Genomic DNA, 19875 nt, shown 5'->3' on the forward strand with positions numbered 1-19875 from the left:
ACTTTCCCTTCAGGTATAGATCTATTTCTGCTCCAACTTAAGCTAATCAAATGGCTGGATTACCTCCTCACCAAGATTTTCACCTAATTTGATCCGGAGGTGTTGTACTGGGTTTAGAGATCACTGTCTATGGGATTCACCTAATGTGTTAAAAAAAAGATGATTTATGTTTATTAGGATTAATACATTTGGTGTCTCTGATTAATCTGAATCCCCAGTGTTCAAAATAATAAATACTGAAATAGAAATATGATTTTTTTAAATTGAATAAAAATATAAGTTAGTCAAAAGAACTTTTGATGGGTAAGATTTAAGGCAAGCCTTTGCAATATAATTGGGCGGGGTGCCAGCAAACTTTTCCTTTTAAAGGTAAGGTTGCACTAGTGAGAGCAAATTAAAGTAAAACGCAACTTAAATAGCCCTTTGAATCATTATTTTTCATTAAATATGAGGGTGTCCATTAATACTGATATGAGCCCAAGTCACTTTTCAGTGCTTTCATGCTTCACTCTAGAGCTACGAATTGAGCCAATTAGGCTTTCCAGTACACAAAGGAAGACAGAGATGGCAAGGACATATGGCGCTGCCTGGGCAATTAGTATCTGTAAACGTGGATCAGACAATATGAAGATGAAAGGAACAAAAACAGTGCTTTTTGGTGTAACAGCTTGTGTTCTTAAAGTTAAAAACTAAAGCTGGAGTGACAATTGGCTTACTCTGTTTTTTAAGATGAAGCAGTGGGGAGCGTCAGATATTTGCCAGCCACTTCTTCTTAGCTGAAATCTGAAATGTAAATGAGAGTATGCTAGAAGCTGAGGCATTTGAGAAAAGGATTTTCTCTTTAAACATGTGGCCCACTTGCTGAATTTCAGTGTGACACTGAAAAATGGGAATTTTGATTGACTGAATTTTTTTCTACTCCTTGTTCTGAAGTTCACATTCAACTTTAAGAAGCCAGATCACCCTAAACTTGGTGAGGGGGAGCCTTGTGAATTTTATAAAGAAAAACTTTGCTTAAAAATACCATTTTAATGGGTTACCTTTTGCTCAGACCTCTTCAACAACCCTTCCCCCTTTAGGCTATTTGGGTAGAGCCTTTGGAGGAGATGATTAAAAATTAATGTTGGCTCAAGATTGACAGCGAAGCCCCATTTGATGTTGGCCACAAAGAGGCAGAGGGTTTGTGGTTTGCTTTCTGGTAGTTTCACAGGCACCACAAACTCCTGTTTATTTCTCAGTCAGAGGGAAGGCGAGATAGGATGAGATGGACAGACTGAGGATTTGAGCTCAGCTCTGGTTATCTCCTGACAATATGCATGACAGTCTCCTGCAGGACTGCAGCAATTTAAAAGAGGCATATAGGAGAGTGTGAACGCATACTGTACCAGCATCTCTCTGTCCTCAGCCTTCATCTCGGTCACCGTGGGTAGTTCCTTAGTTTGGGTCCTGATGTAGCACCTCTGATGTTCTGCAAACCTTATCCCAGTGATCCCCTTTTGAAAAGGAAAAAGAAATGAAGAGACACTCAGAAATTCAGATATATGTATCATTCATCGGCCTGTCTGTGATGTGGATGTGCCGTAAGAACTGGGGCGTTCGTTTTAAACACAGCTTTTTACTGATAGCCAAAGTTGTTAAAGTTAAGCCTAATGAGTGAGAAGAGGTGTGTTTTGAACTCCTCATATAAATTGATGACTGCTTGGACTTTTGAAACACTGCTCTTACTTCAAAGCTTGATATAAAAAAAAAGTGGGAAGGGGGGGGGGATGTTACACTGTGGCTGTATAATACTTCATGGCAGGATATATCACACAGGAGAGCCAGGTGACATTGTTGAGAATGAAGTGTTTTCTACAGAGAGTGCTCCTATTGAATTAGCCAGTCATAGGTCCCCGTCACTCTCTTAATCTGTGCAGTCAAGTGTGGAGACGCTCTCTTCAGCTCCAATGATGATCCTCCACTGTGCGGACCCTGGCTCCATTCAGTTTGACATACGCTGCCTCAAAACGTAAAGAAGATCTGTTGATTTTTACTTGCTGCTATTCTGTGTAAATCTAAGACTTCACCCAGAATATGGCTGAAAGACTTTCTGGGGCTCATTCTGCATCCATTTTTTTATTTTTGTTCGTACTTTTTCTAGAGCATGGCAGCTTTCACAGCTTTCTGTATTAGAACAGACAGCTGAATCTACATCTGACAGTTTAAATTTAAAAATGTATGAAGTAAAAGTTGCATGAACCAGGGCACAATAATGGATTAGATTCCGTCTTTATTTAATTACAGTAACACACGTCTGTTTTGACATCACTTGTAAATCTATTAACTTGACCATGAGGCTATAATGTCAGCCTTTTTTCATGTGTTTCAGCACTGTCCCTTTAAAAACTAGATACCAGCTGCAGGAGACACAATACAAAGTGATGGCTGTCATAATCTACTACTGGTGATTTTTATCTCTGCAGTAAAGGAGGATGGCACAATAATGGTCTGTGCAGAAAAAGCATGATGTTTATGCCAGGCTTTATTGTGATGAGTCTTTGTTTAATTTTGGTCAGCTGTGTTGGTGAGCTGCGGCAGAAGGAAAGAGGGCGACGTTGTGATGAGATACAATGATTACTGGGCTTGGTCAAGCAGAAAATGAAGAAAGACACATTAACACAGAGAAAAGAAATGGAAAAGTGATTTCAGTTTAATAGACGGTGCTGAGATATTTGCATGTTCAAGCTCCAAGCGTTCCATAAAATGCTTGTGTCTGTTTGCAATATCCAGTTCAGTAATAGCTAAAATGCTGTCAGCAAGTATTAGCTTGGTTAATACTTTAAAGGCTAAATATATTGATTTAAAGTTGCAGACACATTTAGTTACACCATAAAAAATCCATCCTAATAACAAAAAAGGCAGAACTTTTTTGAAATCCAACCTCTGATTTTAGCACATTTATTCAGGACCATAAAAATGTCCCTGTTAAAAAATGACTACTTTTAGAAAAATCCTCAATAGCCCAAATATTGGGTCTCCTAGCAATCATTTGAAAATAGAAAAAAAAAGTCATGTTGTTTGAATTTGTATTGTACTTTCTGTAATATGTTTCCTTTTCTTTAAGCTAGATAGGGCTCTCTACCTTTGATCTGAGCTTGGAGTGAGATTTCAGTCGCTGACAGCAAAATAGCTATTCTAAATAATTTGATACATTTTATAATTCCTTTATTTAAACTGTGTTATATGAAAATAAAAAGATTCTGTCCTTTTCATCATATTAAAAAATATGTTTGATACCACCAATTTCCTTTATATATGATAAGTAAAATGCAGTCTGGTATTAGTGATACTGATACAATAAACCTAATGTGTTTGTTGAATGTACAAAATAATGTAATTGCTCTATAACAGTGGTTTTCAAACTTCCTCCTCAGGACCCACTGTCCTGCATATTTAGGTGTTTCCATACCTCCACTAACCTGACTTAATAGGCCTCAGCAGCCCTTGGTGGCCGCTGAGGAGGAATGCAATTATCTGCTGCAGCAGATAACTGTCTAAGAAGCTAACGCAGACTATTGTGTAAATGGTACTTGTACAGTATAGAGACCAAAGCGCTTTCAAGTACATTCAGTCATTCACCAATTCATTCACACACTAATGGTAGAAAACTACATTGTAGCTACAGCTGCCTCAGCAAAGCAAGTTTGGTGTTTAGGAGAATTTGTCTGTTTGTCTGTCTGTGTAAAGGATAAACTGAAAAGTTGTGGACGGTTTTCAATAACATTTTTAAATAAGGTGTCCCTCATGTTAAGGAACAACACATAACCTTATGGTGATGATCCAGATCATCAGACAAAATGTCCTGCTTGGTGGAGGGCTGCACTCTCATAGTGCTTTTCTAACTGTCGATATTATTTATTTTCAAATGTAGCACAATAATGAAGCTTTACGACCAAAGCACCGGAGATAAAATATCTAGTGCTGATGTTCAAGAACCAAAACAGGGACTAGTATCAATCACTAGGTCTCTTTAATTAATTTTTTAAAAACTCCACTGAGACTCTTATCGAAAGTCATTTAAGATTAAGACTAAGCTTTTTAGCAAAACACTTTCCACATGGGTTTAGGGTTAAAAAATACATGCTCAATCGTTAGTATGCTGAGGACCTGTAATTCTGTGGGCTTACTGTTCTTCAAAATATAGACTTTAAAAATCATGTGGCTCTGTGGTTCTTTATAGGCTTCTGATGAACCAGGATTTTTTCTGTACCAGAAAACTAAAATTGGATAACTTTCAGACAGGAAAAGAATGCAAAATACCTGTCTATAAAACACAGAAGTGATTAACCAGACAAAATCAACCTTCCATGGCAATCCCAGTTCAAAAACCTAAATCCTATAGAAAAGCTGCAGAATACTGTAATGTAGAGCATAAGGACCAAGGCTTCTGGGTCATCTAAAGAGATTGTGAAAGAGGATGGGTCAAAGATCCCTCTCTTTGTAGGCTCCAAACTAATGAAATATTATAGTAAACTAACTACATTACCCATTTGAAAAAGGGAGATTTACAAACACAGATGGCCTCTAGTGATTGTATTAATTACCAATATATTCTAACATTTTACACATTGTTATCCGATGGGCCTGCATTCTTAGATATTTTAAATTAGAATTATGCATTGTACCAAAACTTCACCAGATTTTTCAGGTCAGCTATCTGTTCTTACATCCAGTCCTTCTTCAGCTCTCTGTATTTTGGACTCAACCACAGTAATCCAGGGAGAATGTTATGATTCTGTAGGCTATCCTCACCATCATCAGTAGAGTTCCTAGAAGTCATGAATTTATTTTAAAAGATGCTCCAAAGAATTTTCAGATGGATGAACGCTGGAGGCAAGTTTTGATGGTTCAGTTTCATTTGCAGGGAGAATAGGAGGCAGTAGGGTCATAGCAGACGAAAAGAGGTTAGATTTCTTTTAAAATCCAATTTGACCAATATCTCCTCACAGCTAAAGGCTATCTGAGACGAAAAAATGCATAAAACCTACATTAACACATTTCAGATGCCGTTTCAGTAGCACAATCTGGAAAGAATGAGATTGAAAGTTTTATTTCCTAATGCTCTATATAATGTTTGTGGGTAAGGTTCAATAAAATTTAAATGCCCACCCAAAAATAAGAAAAACACTAAGAACTTAATTACCAAGAACATCTCTTATTGAAAATGTTTGTCATCTGCTGTTTTCTCACAGCATCTGTGTTTATTTATTGCAGCTGGATACCTCATACTTCAGGCTAGATGCCATTTGAAGGAAGGAAGCCAAAACTGATTACTGACAGCTTCTGCAGCACAAAAGGAGCCAAATATCCCGATATCTTTGCAGAGAGGTAGCAGCCTTCATGTCTGAAGGTTGTGTCTGTGCTGCCTGATCAAAAACTGCCAGGTGGTAAATGAAAGAGAGACACTGCTTACTCTTGTTTAACATGAGCTGGTGAAGTGAAACATTTATAACATGTGTTTTCCTTTTACAGAACAAAGACAGTTCTGTCTGTTTTAAATGAAACTGATGCACATGAACATTTAAAAAAGTGGTCGGTCGTTGATGTTTACCCTCATATGGAGTTTTACTTAGAATGCATGCATGTTAAATGGATCTAAGTTGTAAATTGCTTCTATAGTTGAGATAAAACAATATAACAGATAAAGTAAAAAAAAAAAAGAGCACCAATGGTTTTCGCTTCAAATTCTGCACGAATTCTTTACTGGAGTACCCTGTCAGACCGGTATACCCCATCAGACCAGCATACCCATAGTCAATATGCACGGGAAGAAGTCAGATTTGCATTTAACGCTTTATTTTTGTATGGGAAATACACTTTCAAATACCTTAACGGACGTGTATCACTTTAGTCGTACAAAAAAACAATTTAAGGTCAGACACCAGCAATACTGTATTGAAGACTGAGGCTGATTCGGTTATGTTGGGTATGGATAAACAATCACTCCAGGGTGTCGGGTTAGAACAGCTGATATATATGTCCAGGTGAGTTAGTGAAAGAAAGGAATGTCCAAGTCCAGAATTGAGCTTTACTTCCTTTTAATTAGCTCATGAGGTTCAGCCATACATATAAAGGCACGTGTGATGGGCTCACATGAGTGTGTATCTGTGTGTGTGTGGTTTTCTACAAAGATGAACAAAGAAAAATTATGAGAATCTGTCTGTAAATCATTTCACAAATAAANGACATTGTTGAGAATGAAGTGTTTTCTACAGAGAGTGCTCCTATTGAATTAGCCAGTCATAGGTCCCCGTCACTCTCTTAATCTGTGCAGTCAAGTGTGGAGACGCTCTCTTCAGCTCCAATGATGATCCTCCACTGTGCGGACCCTGGCTCCATTCAGTTTGACATACGCTGCCTCAAAACGTAAAGAAGATCTGTTGATTTTTACTTGCTGCTATTCTGTGTAAATCTAAGACTTCACCCAGAATATGGCTGAAAGACTTTCTGGGGCTCATTCTGCATCCATTTTTTTATTTTTGTTCGTACTTTTTCTAGAGCATGGCAGCTTTCACAGCTTTCTGTATTAGAACAGACAGCTGAATCTACATCTGACAGTTTAAATTTAAAAATGTATGAAGTAAAAGTTGCATGAACCAGGGCACAATAATGGATTAGATTCCGTCTTTATTTAATTACAGTAACACACGTCTGTTTTGACATCACTTGTAAATCTATTAACTTGACCATGAGGCTATAATGTCAGCCTTTTTTCATGTGTTTCAGCACTGTCCCTTTAAAAACTAGATACCAGCTGCAGGAGACACAATACAAAGTGATGGCTGTCATAATCTACTACTGGTGATTTTTATCTCTGCAGTAAAGGAGGATGGCACAATAATGGTCTGTGCAGAAAAAGCATGATGTTTATGCCAGGCTTTATTGTGATGAGTCTTTGTTTAATTTTGGTCAGCTGTGTTGGTGAGCTGCGGCAGAAGGAAAGAGGGCGACGTTGTGATGAGATACAATGATTACTGGGCTTGGTCAAGCAGAAAATGAAGAAAGACACATTAACACAGAGAAAAGAAATGGAAAAGTGATTTCAGTTTAATAGACGGTGCTGAGATATTTGCATGTTCAAGCTCCAAGCGTTCCATAAAATGCTTGTGTCTGTTTGCAATATCCAGTTCAGTAATAGCTAAAATGCTGTCAGCAAGTATTAGCTTGGTTAATACTTTAAAGGCTAAATATATTGATTTAAAGTTGCAGACACATTTAGTTACACCATAAAAAATCCATCCTAATAACAAAAAAGGCAGAACTTTTTTGAAATCCAACCTCTGATTTTAGCACATTTATTCAGGACCATAAAAATGTCCCTGTTAAAAAATGACTACTTTTAGAAAAATCCTCAATAGCCCAAATATTGGGTCTCCTAGCAATCATTTGAAAATAGAAAAAAAAAGTCATGTTGTTTGAATTTGTATTGTACTTTCTGTAATATGTTTCCTTTTCTTTAAGCTAGATAGGGCTCTCTACCTTTGATCTGAGCTTGGAGTGAGATTTCAGTCGCTGACAGCAAAATAGCTATTCTAAATAATTTGATACATTTTATAATTCCTTTATTTAAACTGTGTTATATGAAAATAAAAAGATTCTGTCCTTTTCATCATATTAAAAAATATGTTTGATACCACCAATTTCCTTTATATATGATAAGTAAAATGCAGTCTGGTATTAGTGATACTGATACAATAAACCTAATGTGTTTGTTGAATGTACAAAATAATGTAATTGCTCTATAACAGTGGTTTTCAAACTTCCTCCTCAGGACCCACTGTCCTGCATATTTAGGTGTTTCCATACCTCCACTAACCTGACTTAATAGGCCTCAGCAGCCCTTGGTGGCCGCTGAGTAGGAATGCAATTATCTGCTGCAGCAGATAACTGTCTAAGAAGCTAAGGCAGACTATTGTGTAAATGGTAAATGGTACAGTACTTGTACAGTATAGAGACCAAAGCGCTTTCAAGTACATTCAGTCATTCACCAATTCATTCACACACTAATGGTGGAAAACTATATTGTAGCTACAGCTGCCTTAGCAAAGCAAGTTTGGTGTTTAGGAGAATTTGTCTGTCTGTGTAAAGGATAAACTGAAAAGTTGTGGACGGTTTTCAATAACATTTTTAAATAAGGTGTCCCTCATGTTAAGGAACAACACATAACCTTATGGTGATGATCCAGATCATCAGACAAAATGTCCTGCTTGGTGGAGGGCTGCACTCTCATAGTGCTTTTCTAACTGTCGATATTATTTATTTTCAAATGTAGCACAATAATGAAGCTTTACGACCAAAGCACCGGAGATAAAATATCTAGTGCTGATGTTCAAGAACCAAAACAGGGACTAGTATCAATCACTAGGTCTCTTTAATTAATTTTTTAAAAACTCCACTGAGACTCTTATCGAAAGTCATTTAAGATTAAGACTAAGCTTTTTAGCAAAACACTTTCCACATGGGTTTAGGGTTAAAAAATACATGCTCAATCGTTAGTATGCTGAGGACCTGTAATTCTGTGGGCTTACTGTTCTTCAAAATATAGACTTTAAAAATCATGTGGCTCTGTGGTTCTTTATAGGCTTCTGATGAACCAGGATTTTTTCTGTACCAGAAAACTAAAATTGGATAACTTTCAGACAGGAAAAGAATGCAAAATACCTGTCTATAAAACACAGAAGTGATTAACCAGACAAAATCAACCTTCCATGGCAATCCCAGTTCAAAAACCTAAATCCTATAGAAAAGCTGCAGAATACTGTAATGTAGAGCATAAGGACCAAGGCTTCTGGGTCATCTAAAGAGATTGTGAAAGAGGATGGGTCAAAGATCCCTCTCTTTGTAGGCTCCAAACTAATGAAATATTATAGTAAACTAACTACATTACCCATTTGAAAAAGGGAGATTTACAAACACAGATGGCCTCTAGTGATTGTATTAATTACCAATATATTCTAACATTTTACACATTGTTATCCGATGGGCCTGCATTCTTAGATATTTTAAATTAGAATTATGCATTGTACGAAAACTTCACCAGATTTTTCAGGTTAGCTATCTGTTCTTACATCCAGTCCTTCTTCAGCTCTCTGTATTTAGGACTCAACCACAGTAATCCAGGGAGAATGTTATGATTCTGTAGGCTATCCTCACCATCATCAGTAGAGTTCCTAGAAGTCATGAATTTATTTTAAAAGATGCTCCAAAGAATTTTCAGATGGATGAACGCTGGAGGCAAGTTTTGATGGTTCAGTTTCATTTGCAGGGAGAATAGGAGGCAGTAGGGTCATAGCAGACGAAAAGAGGTTAGATTTCTTTTAAAATCCAATTTGACCAATATCTCCTCACAGCTAAAGGCTATCTGAGACGAAAAAATGCATAAAACCTACATTAACACATTTCAGATGCCGTTTCAGTAGCACAATCTGGAAAGAATGAGATTGAAAGTTTTATTTCCTAATGCTCTATATAATGTTTGTGGGTAAGGTTCAATAAAATTTAAATGCCCACCCAAAAATAAGAAAAACACTAAGAACTTAATTACCAAGAACATCTCTTATTGAAAATGTTTGTCATCTGCTGTTTTCTCACAGCATCTGTGTTTATTTATTGCAGCTGGATACCTCATACTTCAGGCTAGATGCCATTTGAAGGAAGGAAGCCAAAACTGATTACTGACAGCTTCTGCAGCACAAAAGGAGCCAAATATCCCGATATCTTTGCAGAGAGGTAGCAGCCTTCATGTCTGAAGGTTGTGTCTGTGCTGCCTGATCAAAAACTGCCAGGTGGTAAATGAAAGAGAGACACTGCTTACTCTTGTTTAACATGAGCTGGTGAAGTGAAACATTTATAACATGTGTTTTCCTTTTACAGAACAAAGACAGTTCTGTCTGTTTTAAATGAAACTGATGCACATGAACATTTAAAAAAGTGGTCGGTCATTGATGTTTACCCTCATATGGAGTTTTACTTAGACTGGATGCCTGTTAAATGGATCTAAGTTGTAAATTGATTTATTGTTGAGATAAAACAATATACCAGATAAATTCTGCACGAGAATTCTTTATGAATTCTTTTTCGGTGTTCTGTCAGATCAGCATACCCCGTCAGACCAGCATACCCATAGTCAATACGCATGCCCAAGAACTCAGATTTGCATTTATCCATTTATTTTTGTATGAAAAATGCACTTTCAAATACCTCAACGGGCGTGTATATCCCTTTAGTTGTACAAAAAAATCTATTTAAGGTCAGACACCAGCAATACACATTGCTCCCCCCTACAAACTCGTACAAAAAGAAAAAAAAAACATGTTGCTGGTTGAAATTCATAGGAAACAAAACACATTTCTTGTCATTACAGGGGTTTTCAAAATATATACATATATTTTTTGATTTGTTCTCTTTTTAAACCAGCCTCAACAGTTTTTGTAATCTTTACATCTGTATGTCTTTAAAGGTCAATCAAACCCAAACTAATCATTTGTCAAATATATTATTTGTTTTACAACTTTTCAAAGTTTAAGTCTAAAAAAATTCCATGCTTTGTTTTGTTTTGAGGACAAAGGAAGGCTTTTCTATGTCAAGGTCAAATGTCCCAGCAGAAACACCAAAGCATCTGTTAAATCATCCAGCAGGCCTCTGGCAGTCAGATAGAGGGTTTTATTTTCCTCTCTAGCAGTCCAACAAGCTGTTTTGATTTATTGGTCTACCACTTTAAAACTATTATTTCTGCTGACTTCCACTGCTTAATTACGGTACAAACCAAGGAAATGACCCCTGAAATCACTTTGCTGTTCTTTTAAGGTCTTCTACAGCTTTGTGAACTTAAATTACTTTAATTTTCATAATGTTAGGGTGCTGCTAGCTGATTGCTGTAACAAGGTTTGAACATTCAGATATTTATAAAGCTTTAAATTGCTGTCACCTGGTCTCCCCTAATTATGATTTAATAACATATACACTTAATCAAGATTAGATCTGAAGGTTATATTGGAGCTTTAAATATATAACAAACTTTTTTATAATACTTCTTTCCTTGGATTAATGTTGTTAATAAACATTTCTTAATTCATATTTTAATAAATTGTATATTTTTCTTCTCATTAGAATGATATATTTACAAGTACCAGAAAGTTATTTTTTTAATTTTAACCTCAGTGTATAAGCTTATTTCTGCATGATAGCTCGAGCTAAGATCAGAAATACACTCCATAGTTGGAATGGAAAGGAAAAGTGCGGTCAGCAAGGAATGGTCAATGGATCGTTATCTATACCTAAAACTAATAAGTTTTCAGTGATTTAAGTGTTAATTAGTTAAGAAATAAAAAATAAAAAATTTTAGTCGCAAGCAATGAGTGTAGGACCAGACATTTTGCCCAAATATAGTAACACCTCACTCCTGACATCTTCCGACAGTGACGTCATGGTGCTCTAAGCCTAGCGCCATTCTTCCCGCTTTACAAGCAAAATCAATGGGAGCTACTAGACACATCTGCAACCAACAACAATTATTTAAGATTTCGAGAGGACTTCATCATTGAAATTCGCAAGAGCTATGGTTAAATAGACAATGCCCATGTGCATGGCAGTTGGATGTTGTAATACATCAGGTAAAAGTGAAAAAAAAGAAGTGTTATTTCACCTCTCTGATTCGTAATCCACCACGAGTTCGTCGTTGGATTTCCAACTTGAAGAGGGAGGATTTTGGAGAGAGGATCAATATGTAGCCAACATTTGGAAGAAAAATGTTTTCAAGATGAGTTGTAGAATAGCACATTTTGACAAACACCAGATACAGCATTAGGACTTGCTCAACAGCCAATATCACACCGTGACGTCACAAACCGGTAGGTGGCAGTAGTGCTCTTTGACAAACAGGGCTGTGTCCATAAAGCAAATTCAAATGAAATTACTCTTAATTAAAAACACTAATAACTTATTGAACAGTATGTAACAATTTCATATTTCAAAAGTTTGAATTCTGAATATGACCAGACTTCCTTTAAAGTATTAGTACATGAAATAGATTTTGGTTAAGGGCAAAAACCACACAAACAATTTAGACTGAAACTGTTTTGTTCTTTTTTAAAACTTATTTCACCTTTTGCTATAGGAACATGTTCCATAGGGAGTTTACACAAGGGAACCATACCTCACATATAAAACGTGAAATGGCTCTTTATTTTTGGTTTATCCATTGTGTATTTCTCAGTAACTTTTTAATCATATCTTGTAGTTTTAAACCCAATTTGAAGTTGATATCAAAAAGAACAGGGATAAAAATGAAATACAAACCTATTTAAAGGCAAGATATTTTAAGAAACTGATAACTCAATTCAGAAACAATTTATAATCATACAAATTACAGAAATTATAACTTATTTATACCTGATGTATCCAAACCTGGAAAATTGATCATTTAATGTTCTGTTTTATAATTGCTTCACTGTTTCCCTTATAGTCAAATCTCCATCCATTCATCACCAGTCATTTTCCCACTCCTGTATAAATCCCAGTTCTCTTTGTTACGTTTCAGGTCTTATGTTTTATATCTGTTGGTTTGCAATTGTTGTGAATTATGGGTTTCAATTTTATTTGGCTGTATATATCTTTTATTAACCTTGCATGCTCTTATGATGATTAAAACATATAGCAACATGTTAGAAATGTAAGTGCAAACATTATCATAGCAGTAAGTGTTAGCGATAAGTAGTAAAGACACCTAGCATTTCAATACACCAAACACATAGCCCCCCACCTCCGGAAACTAGGGGCTGTACTACAGACAAGGATTTCATGCAGCTAAATTCAAGATGACAGGTCAAGATCATTCAGCCACTGTCAGTAGCAAATACTTTAGAAGGATGTCGAGGTTTGTTAGGTTTTGTTGAGACCATTTCTGGACTGCTTCTCTTGCTGGCTTCCATGTTTAGATGCTGCTGCTCTTATACCAACATAATTAACTCAGGACCAGGAGGTAAACATGGTCTATATACTGCACCCTAGTAGTTCCGGACTGTACCTTTAGGTTTGAAAGGAGAAAAACGTTACAGAGACATTGTTAATAAATTGTTTTTTCCGGAATGTTACTTCCATCCCTGGTGACAAATGAGTATGGTTTTGGTTAAATTTACAGTTCATTTCTTATTTATTGTCCCTTTAAGAAGCTGTTCTGTATAGCAATCTCATATAGAAGGCACAAAGCCAAAAGTTTGGACCATTTTGAGCTAAAAGTTGATACATTTAAATATTTTGAAAAAGTCAGATTGAAGGCTGCAGTATAAAGATTAACCAGACAATATTTTCTCAGGGTGTCTTCTTTCCCTAGCTGGTACAAAGAGAGTGGCTCACCGCCCTAGGGGAATAATAGTTTCATTTTCCACTCCTCTCAACAGCTCCCAGGTTTGATTGAGTTCATATTTGAAGGTGATTTGGTCCCTATAACAACCAAGGATATTCACTCTTTCTTATCCTAAAAAAATCAATTCTAAAATAACTGAGCACAAGCTACCTACAAACCACTGTAGCTTTTATTATTATTATTTTTTTTTTTTGCTTCTTCTCTTACAACGAGTCTTAAATCACTGCATTCAGTTTTTAGTTTCTTTATTTTAGTGGTGAAGGACCACATAAAAAAAAAGAAAGAAAAACCTATCTATATGGTTTCCTTTTCATCCACAGAAAGTGGGACAACAAAAAGCAGATGTGTTTATTCATGTTTCCTATTTATTCATACAGAAATACATTTATTACTTTTATTGGTGGGGAAGATGGAGACTTCAGAAGTTGAAGTAGTTCTTCTCTGAGTTGATTTTCATTATTGATTCATTTTCCACTCACAAACACCATTGTAACAAAAACAATAACTGCTCGGTATGTTTTTTGTTTTTGTCTGGGATGAAGCGCATCCTGTAACATTCAGCCTCACAACCCCAACATTTCACAGTAAATAATGGAGTGAGAGTAAGAGCATTCATTACCCAGTCAAGCTGCACACTCCTTTCTCCTAGGTGCAGAATGTGGAACATGCTGCACACTCAAGCAGGATTTGGGAATGAAAGGTAAGTTAATGAGTTTTACTGCAGACAAAATTGCAGTTGAGAAAAAAGTGTGAGAAACACGTAGAGAAGGGTTTCTTAATGGTGTTTGTGTTTGTACTGTAAAGAAGTTGCTGTATAGAATTAGTAGGAAGAAAGCACTTTTTTTAGTAAGACTGATTGTGCTTTCCTGGCTGTTGAATGCACATAAATCTCAACTTCTGCTTCTGCTTTAGCACCATTTACTCATGTGTATATAAAAATATTTTTAAAAAGCACTATTTTAAATTTTTTAATGTTTTAAAAAAGAAATTATTAATCTTTCCAATATTTATGTGGTTTGTCAAACAATTTTTCAATTTAAATGGAACAAAACCTGAGAGAAAAAATTGTTAATTGATCTGATCAAAAGATAAAAGCTGTCTGAGAGTGTTTACCTTCTGAACTGAAGCTACAATTGAAGTGTCACTTTTACATTAAAAAGGGTCAGCTCAATATAGACTTGTTTAACCTTTTACTTACATTCTTAAAGTCATGCACCTCCACAACCTCCTTAGTGCCGTTTCCCATTCTAAGGATCTCAGTGAGGTCGTCTGGTTTGATCTCCACCACACTCTTCATCTCTTCACCGTCCACCACAGCTTTAAACCCATGGTCATACACCTGCAATGATATGAATAACTCATCATACAATAGTTGAGGTCATTAAAGAGATAGAACATTAAGACGGTTTTTTGTTGCTGAAGCCCAGCTAAAATATGTGTCAAACATAGCTATGGGCCTAAACAAAAATTCTCTGAAAGGTTCTTAGATAGCTAATTCAAACAAGCCTGGATCACGCTGACAGCTGATCTTTAAATAAAAAGCAAAACAGAAACAACGTTCATGGGAGAATTGTATTGTAGGATTTTAAAAAAAATAGAGAAAAAAATAAATAAATAGAGACTCGCTTTAACAGACCCCCTCCCCTAAAATAAATAAATAAATAAATAAATAAATAAAAGAAAGAAAAACGTTGACAAAATAATATCAAGAGAAACACCAGCTAGTAGGGTTACATTAATCTTTGCATCTTATTAAAAAGAAAGCTAAATGAAAACAGAAGTGTCAGATATATAAATATCTGAAATGCAAAAGAGGCTTATGTTACACAAAGAAGCTGTTTAAAATTAATGCGACAGTACTGTGAATGTATTCATAACCTGCCGGATTTATTTTTATCTCAGCCAAATGTTTTAGATAAGCAAAAAATTTAAATTATTACACAAAAAATAGATCAAAATAAGTTATAAAGCAGTTTTCTTATACATATGGTGGGAGCTGAAAGAGATGTCCAAGCAAGCACCATTCATACAAAAGTTAAAGTTTCCTCGACTAATTTATTATTTTTTGTACCATCTTTATTATTAACAACTGTCATCAAGTTTTTTTTATAGGTCAGTGTTTTGCAGGGCTGTGAAGGATGACTTGGCCTAGTCTTTGAGGGTTTTCTGTAAACAACCCACGCAAATTTTTTTAAAAACGTTTTTTTGTTTTGTTTTTTTGAGCATTAACAACTTGATTAAGGTAACACCACAGTAGCTAACATATTTAACTCAGACTTTGGCTAGGTCCCACTACCGTCCCATCTATCACTTACTGTTAGATGAACATTAAACTCAGGCAAACAAGGCCTGCAGAACTACAGATTTTGTTCTGGGCTCTTCATGAACTCCTTGATAACATATTTAATATGCTCTTAATGGAGTTTGGTTTTCTTTCATGGGAAGTTTTAATATTGTTTAACGTTCAACCCAGAGACCTTAGAAATGGCTTCTGGACAAACAGACATTAATTAATTTGTATTTATTGAATGTATTTGCAGCTGGACATGCTGTTTTGCTTCATCATGTCATATGGGTTCTTTTTTAAGTGATTTCCTAGTTTTACAGGTCTGGTAGTAATTTGGCATAGCTGTGACTACAGAAACAAAAATGTGGATGATGATTATTCAATAAAAACAATAACATTTAAATGACATTTTCACTCAGATGGTTTGGAATTTTTTTTTGCTTTGATAAATTAAATGACCACCAACTTAATGAAATTTCCCTTTAACCCTGTTATGCCAACTGTATTATATTTGATACATACGGTTTCTGAAATGTTTTGCGTCTGTCACCTTTTGCATAATTTAATGGTAAAAACTTTGCTCAAAATCCTATTGTACACAATCAGATATACCTGATAACAGAGGGCAGAAGACTACACAAAAAATAATNTTAAAAGGCCAAATAAGGACTTCAAACCAAAAAAAAGTAATTTTCTGTTTTGTTTTATTCTTGGATCGGGCTTTAAAGGGTTAATACATCCCATTGGGAAACAAGGGATCAAACAAAAACACAGGCAACAATAGGCTTCTTATGTATCTTTGCCCTAAATGTATAACATAAAATGTGGCAGATGTGTTAGCCCAATAGCAGTTGGCCGAAGGAGAGCTGTAGTTAAGGTGCTGGAAAAAAAAACAGGTTTGGTAGCTGGTCTGAAATGTTGGCCAAAGTTAGGTCTGAATTACTTTTTCTGAACCATTTCATATTCAGCATTTCATAATTTTAATGTCATCAGTGTGTTGAGTTGTGTGAAAGCTGGTATGGAACAAAGACATTACACTTTCAGTTTGCTGCAAAATGAAAACAATTGATTTAAGACAACTTTAACCCCACTGCCCAGAGTGTCCTTGATGCTGCAGCCCAGGAGAACACGCAGGAGTCCGGAGTTAGGTCAGGCAAACATATCAGAGCAAGAAGGCTCAGAAGTCCAGGAGTCCAAAGCCAGGCCAGGGAAACAGATCAGAACAGGAACAGACTGGTTCAGAGGTCCAGGAGTCCAAAGACAGTTCAGGCAAAGCGTTCAGACTGGAACAGGCAGGCTCAGTGGTTGAGAGGCACATCAGGTCAGAATCAAGTAATCAGAAACACTGATGAATGCTAAGAACCCTCTCTCAACTGGCAGAGAGAATAATCTGCCCCTGATAACTGGATGTAAGCGCCTTAAATAGAGGCAGGAGCAGGTGGATCAGATGAGCAGTGGCAGTTTTGGACAGGTGAATATAATAAATAATTAAGCCAGTCGTCATGACAGGTTTTTTGTTTTTTTACTTTGTTAAATCAAATGACCAGTTAATGAACTTTCCTTTTAATGCTTCTCATTGGGAAACAAAGGATCAAACAAAAATACAGGCAATAATAGGCTCCTTATGTATCTTTGCCCTATAATAAAAAGTAAAACATGGCATGTGTGTTACCCTTATAGCAGTTGGCCGAAGGAGAGCTATGGTTTAGCTGCATAGAAAAACATGTTTGGTAGCTGTTTTGAGATGGTGGCCGAAGTTAGGTTTGAAATACTTTTTCTAAACCATTTCATATTCGATATTTCATGTTTTTTATGTCATCAGTGTGTTGAGTTGTGTGAAAGCTTGTATGCAAAAAATGCATAACATTTTTAGTTTGCTGCATCGCTCAATTCTCCTTGGAGACAAAATGAAAACAATTTATTTAAGACAACTTTGCTATGACTCTGTTTTCCAATCATAGTCTGAGAACCATTCATGAGTTTTCTGCCAAACTTTTAATATTTAATTTAGACTTTAATGTGAAACCCCATTATTATATAGGGGTCATATCCCCCATGTATGAAGCGCTTGACTCTACTGTTTCTTGCTCTTCTTATCTCCATTTCTGTTCTCTTTGGTTCAAACGACGTGGTGATAAAATTTTAACAGTGAACAGCTTTAAAATATAAGAATTTCACGCCTATTTTTGATTCCTCATAATGCAGTAGGAAGAGGAATATCTCAGTGTAGCAGGAAAAAATATCCCCTTGAAATATAATTTATGTGGTGAGTAATTTAAATACCTTTAAAAAGTATAATTTTGGATAACAGTGATTTGGTGAAGTCAAATATTTGTGTTTGCAAACTAAAAGGTCACATGTAAAAATGCACTTTTAGATTTTTGCCTCAAGAAATCATAATAAAGACATTTTAAATCTCAGCTACAGTTGAGGTTTTCTCTCCAGTGTGTTGCCTTTAAGCGGTGTTGTTTATCACAACCACTCGCTTTATGTACTGTTCTTGGACACGCATGGATAGCTCTTAAAATTCCCTGTCTGAAAAAATGATTCATGCCCACCAGCTGAAAATATGCTATTAATATTTATGTGAGGGTTGTGTTATGATGAGAAATATATTGCTGAGTTCATCTTCATCTGTCTTAGTGGCAAATCAGAGCCTTGCCAATGAGACGCATGATTAATGAAGATACTCGGATGGGGAGTCCATCAGGATTTATATCCCCCATCAGAACCATCTCAATGTCCTCTAATGTTCTAATGCAAAATTAGCTTTCACTCTAAATTTATCCACTTATTTAGTATTTAACTTGCTTTGTATTGGCATTCTTGTACACAGCTTCTAAGACATGTGCTAAATGTGCAACATTACAGAAAATGATCACTAGACCTACTCTTTTTCTGTGGGCGAGAAAGGAATCATGATGTCCAAATGGGATATAATTCCTAATGGATGATCACTGTCAGAATGGCACAAGCCAATAAATCTCTATTAAAACGGCTTGCAGAGGACTGCGCTCTGAAAAGAAGTTGAACAGAAAATTGTCAAGAGAAGGCAAATTAAGATGGGCTCGAAATTTAAGTGTCAATTGAGCAGTTATAGATAAAATAGAGGCTATTAAACCCCTTGAAAGTCTGTGCGGTGCATTAAAGTCCTATTTGGGAATTTCTTTTGTATTAACATAAAGGTGGGAGTTAGGGAATAGATTTGGGGGGCTTATTGATTTATACTAAAACAGTGAATTACATTTTCAGCAGGCTGTCTCGTCTGATGAAAATCCAACAGAGAGGATCTACCCAGCACACCGGGTTGAAATAGATAATAATGTATTACAACAGTTTGACTTAAACTGGTTCAATAGCAAAAGCTGCTGCTGTGCACAGTAATTGGCATTCTGAAAATAGAAATGAATAGCCTTTGTAAGGCCTCTTTTAATACCTTTACTCAAGAACATAGGAAAAACCTTCAGTGTGATTTATGCCACTTTGGTTAGGAGCCTTTTGCAGAATATTGTACAGAATATTGTATTTTACCTTCCTGTATTGAGGACTGACTCTTTTAAAAGCTGTTGTGAACATAGTACATTATCTAATGCATATAAATACCAGTTTGTCCATGGTGGTGGTGGACACAAAGCAGAGGAAAGCCATCGGGGTTGACATACAGTAACAATAACAAGTGACTGCAACCTCAGTTAAAAAAGAACATGAGAAACTACAGAAATACCAGGGGCTCAGAGAAGATTTGAAGAAAATCTTGAAGTTCAAGGCATCAGTGGTGCCCATTGTCATAGGGGCGGTGACCCTAAAACTTGATGAGTGGTTACAGAAGATCCCTGGAAATACATCAGACATCTCTCTCCAGAAAAGTACAGTTCTAGGAACAGGAAAGATACTGCGCAGAACCCCCCCAAGCTCCCAGGCCTCTGGTAGAAGACCTGGATGTTGAGGAAAAAAGGGAAACCACCCGCGGGCAACTGTTCAAAAGTTTGGGGTCACATTGAAATGTCCTTATTTTTGAAGGAAAAGCACTGTACTTTTCAATGAAGATAACTTTAAACTAGTCTTAATTTTAAAGAAATACAGTCTATACATTGCTAATATGGTAAATGACTATTCTAGCTGCAATATCTACATAGGTGTATAGAGGCCCATTTCCAGCAACTATCACTCCAGTGTTCTAATGGTA

General features: G+C 36.1%; 1 protein-coding gene across 1 annotated transcript in view; it reads right to left on the minus strand.

Moving 5' to 3' along the window:
- tnmd (tenomodulin) overlaps nt 1–19875 on the minus strand; it is a 103792-nt gene that overhangs the window by 25402 nt on the left and 58515 nt on the right. Inside the window, exons 3-4 of the mRNA XM_015389133.1 lie at nt 14601–14741; nt 1386–1493 (exon numbers count right to left, since the gene is read on the minus strand). Of these exons, the coding sequence (XP_015244619.1) occupies nt 1386–1493; nt 14601–14741 (249 nt within the window). The remainder of the gene's footprint in view (nt 1–1385; nt 1494–14600; nt 14742–19875) is intronic.

The sequence above is a fragment of the Cyprinodon variegatus genome, unplaced genomic scaffold (genome assembly GCF_000732505.1).
Source record: "Cyprinodon variegatus isolate N-32 unplaced genomic scaffold, C_variegatus-1.0 Scaffold19, whole genome shotgun sequence".
Taxonomy (NCBI): domain Eukaryota; kingdom Metazoa; phylum Chordata; class Actinopteri; order Cyprinodontiformes; family Cyprinodontidae; genus Cyprinodon; species Cyprinodon variegatus.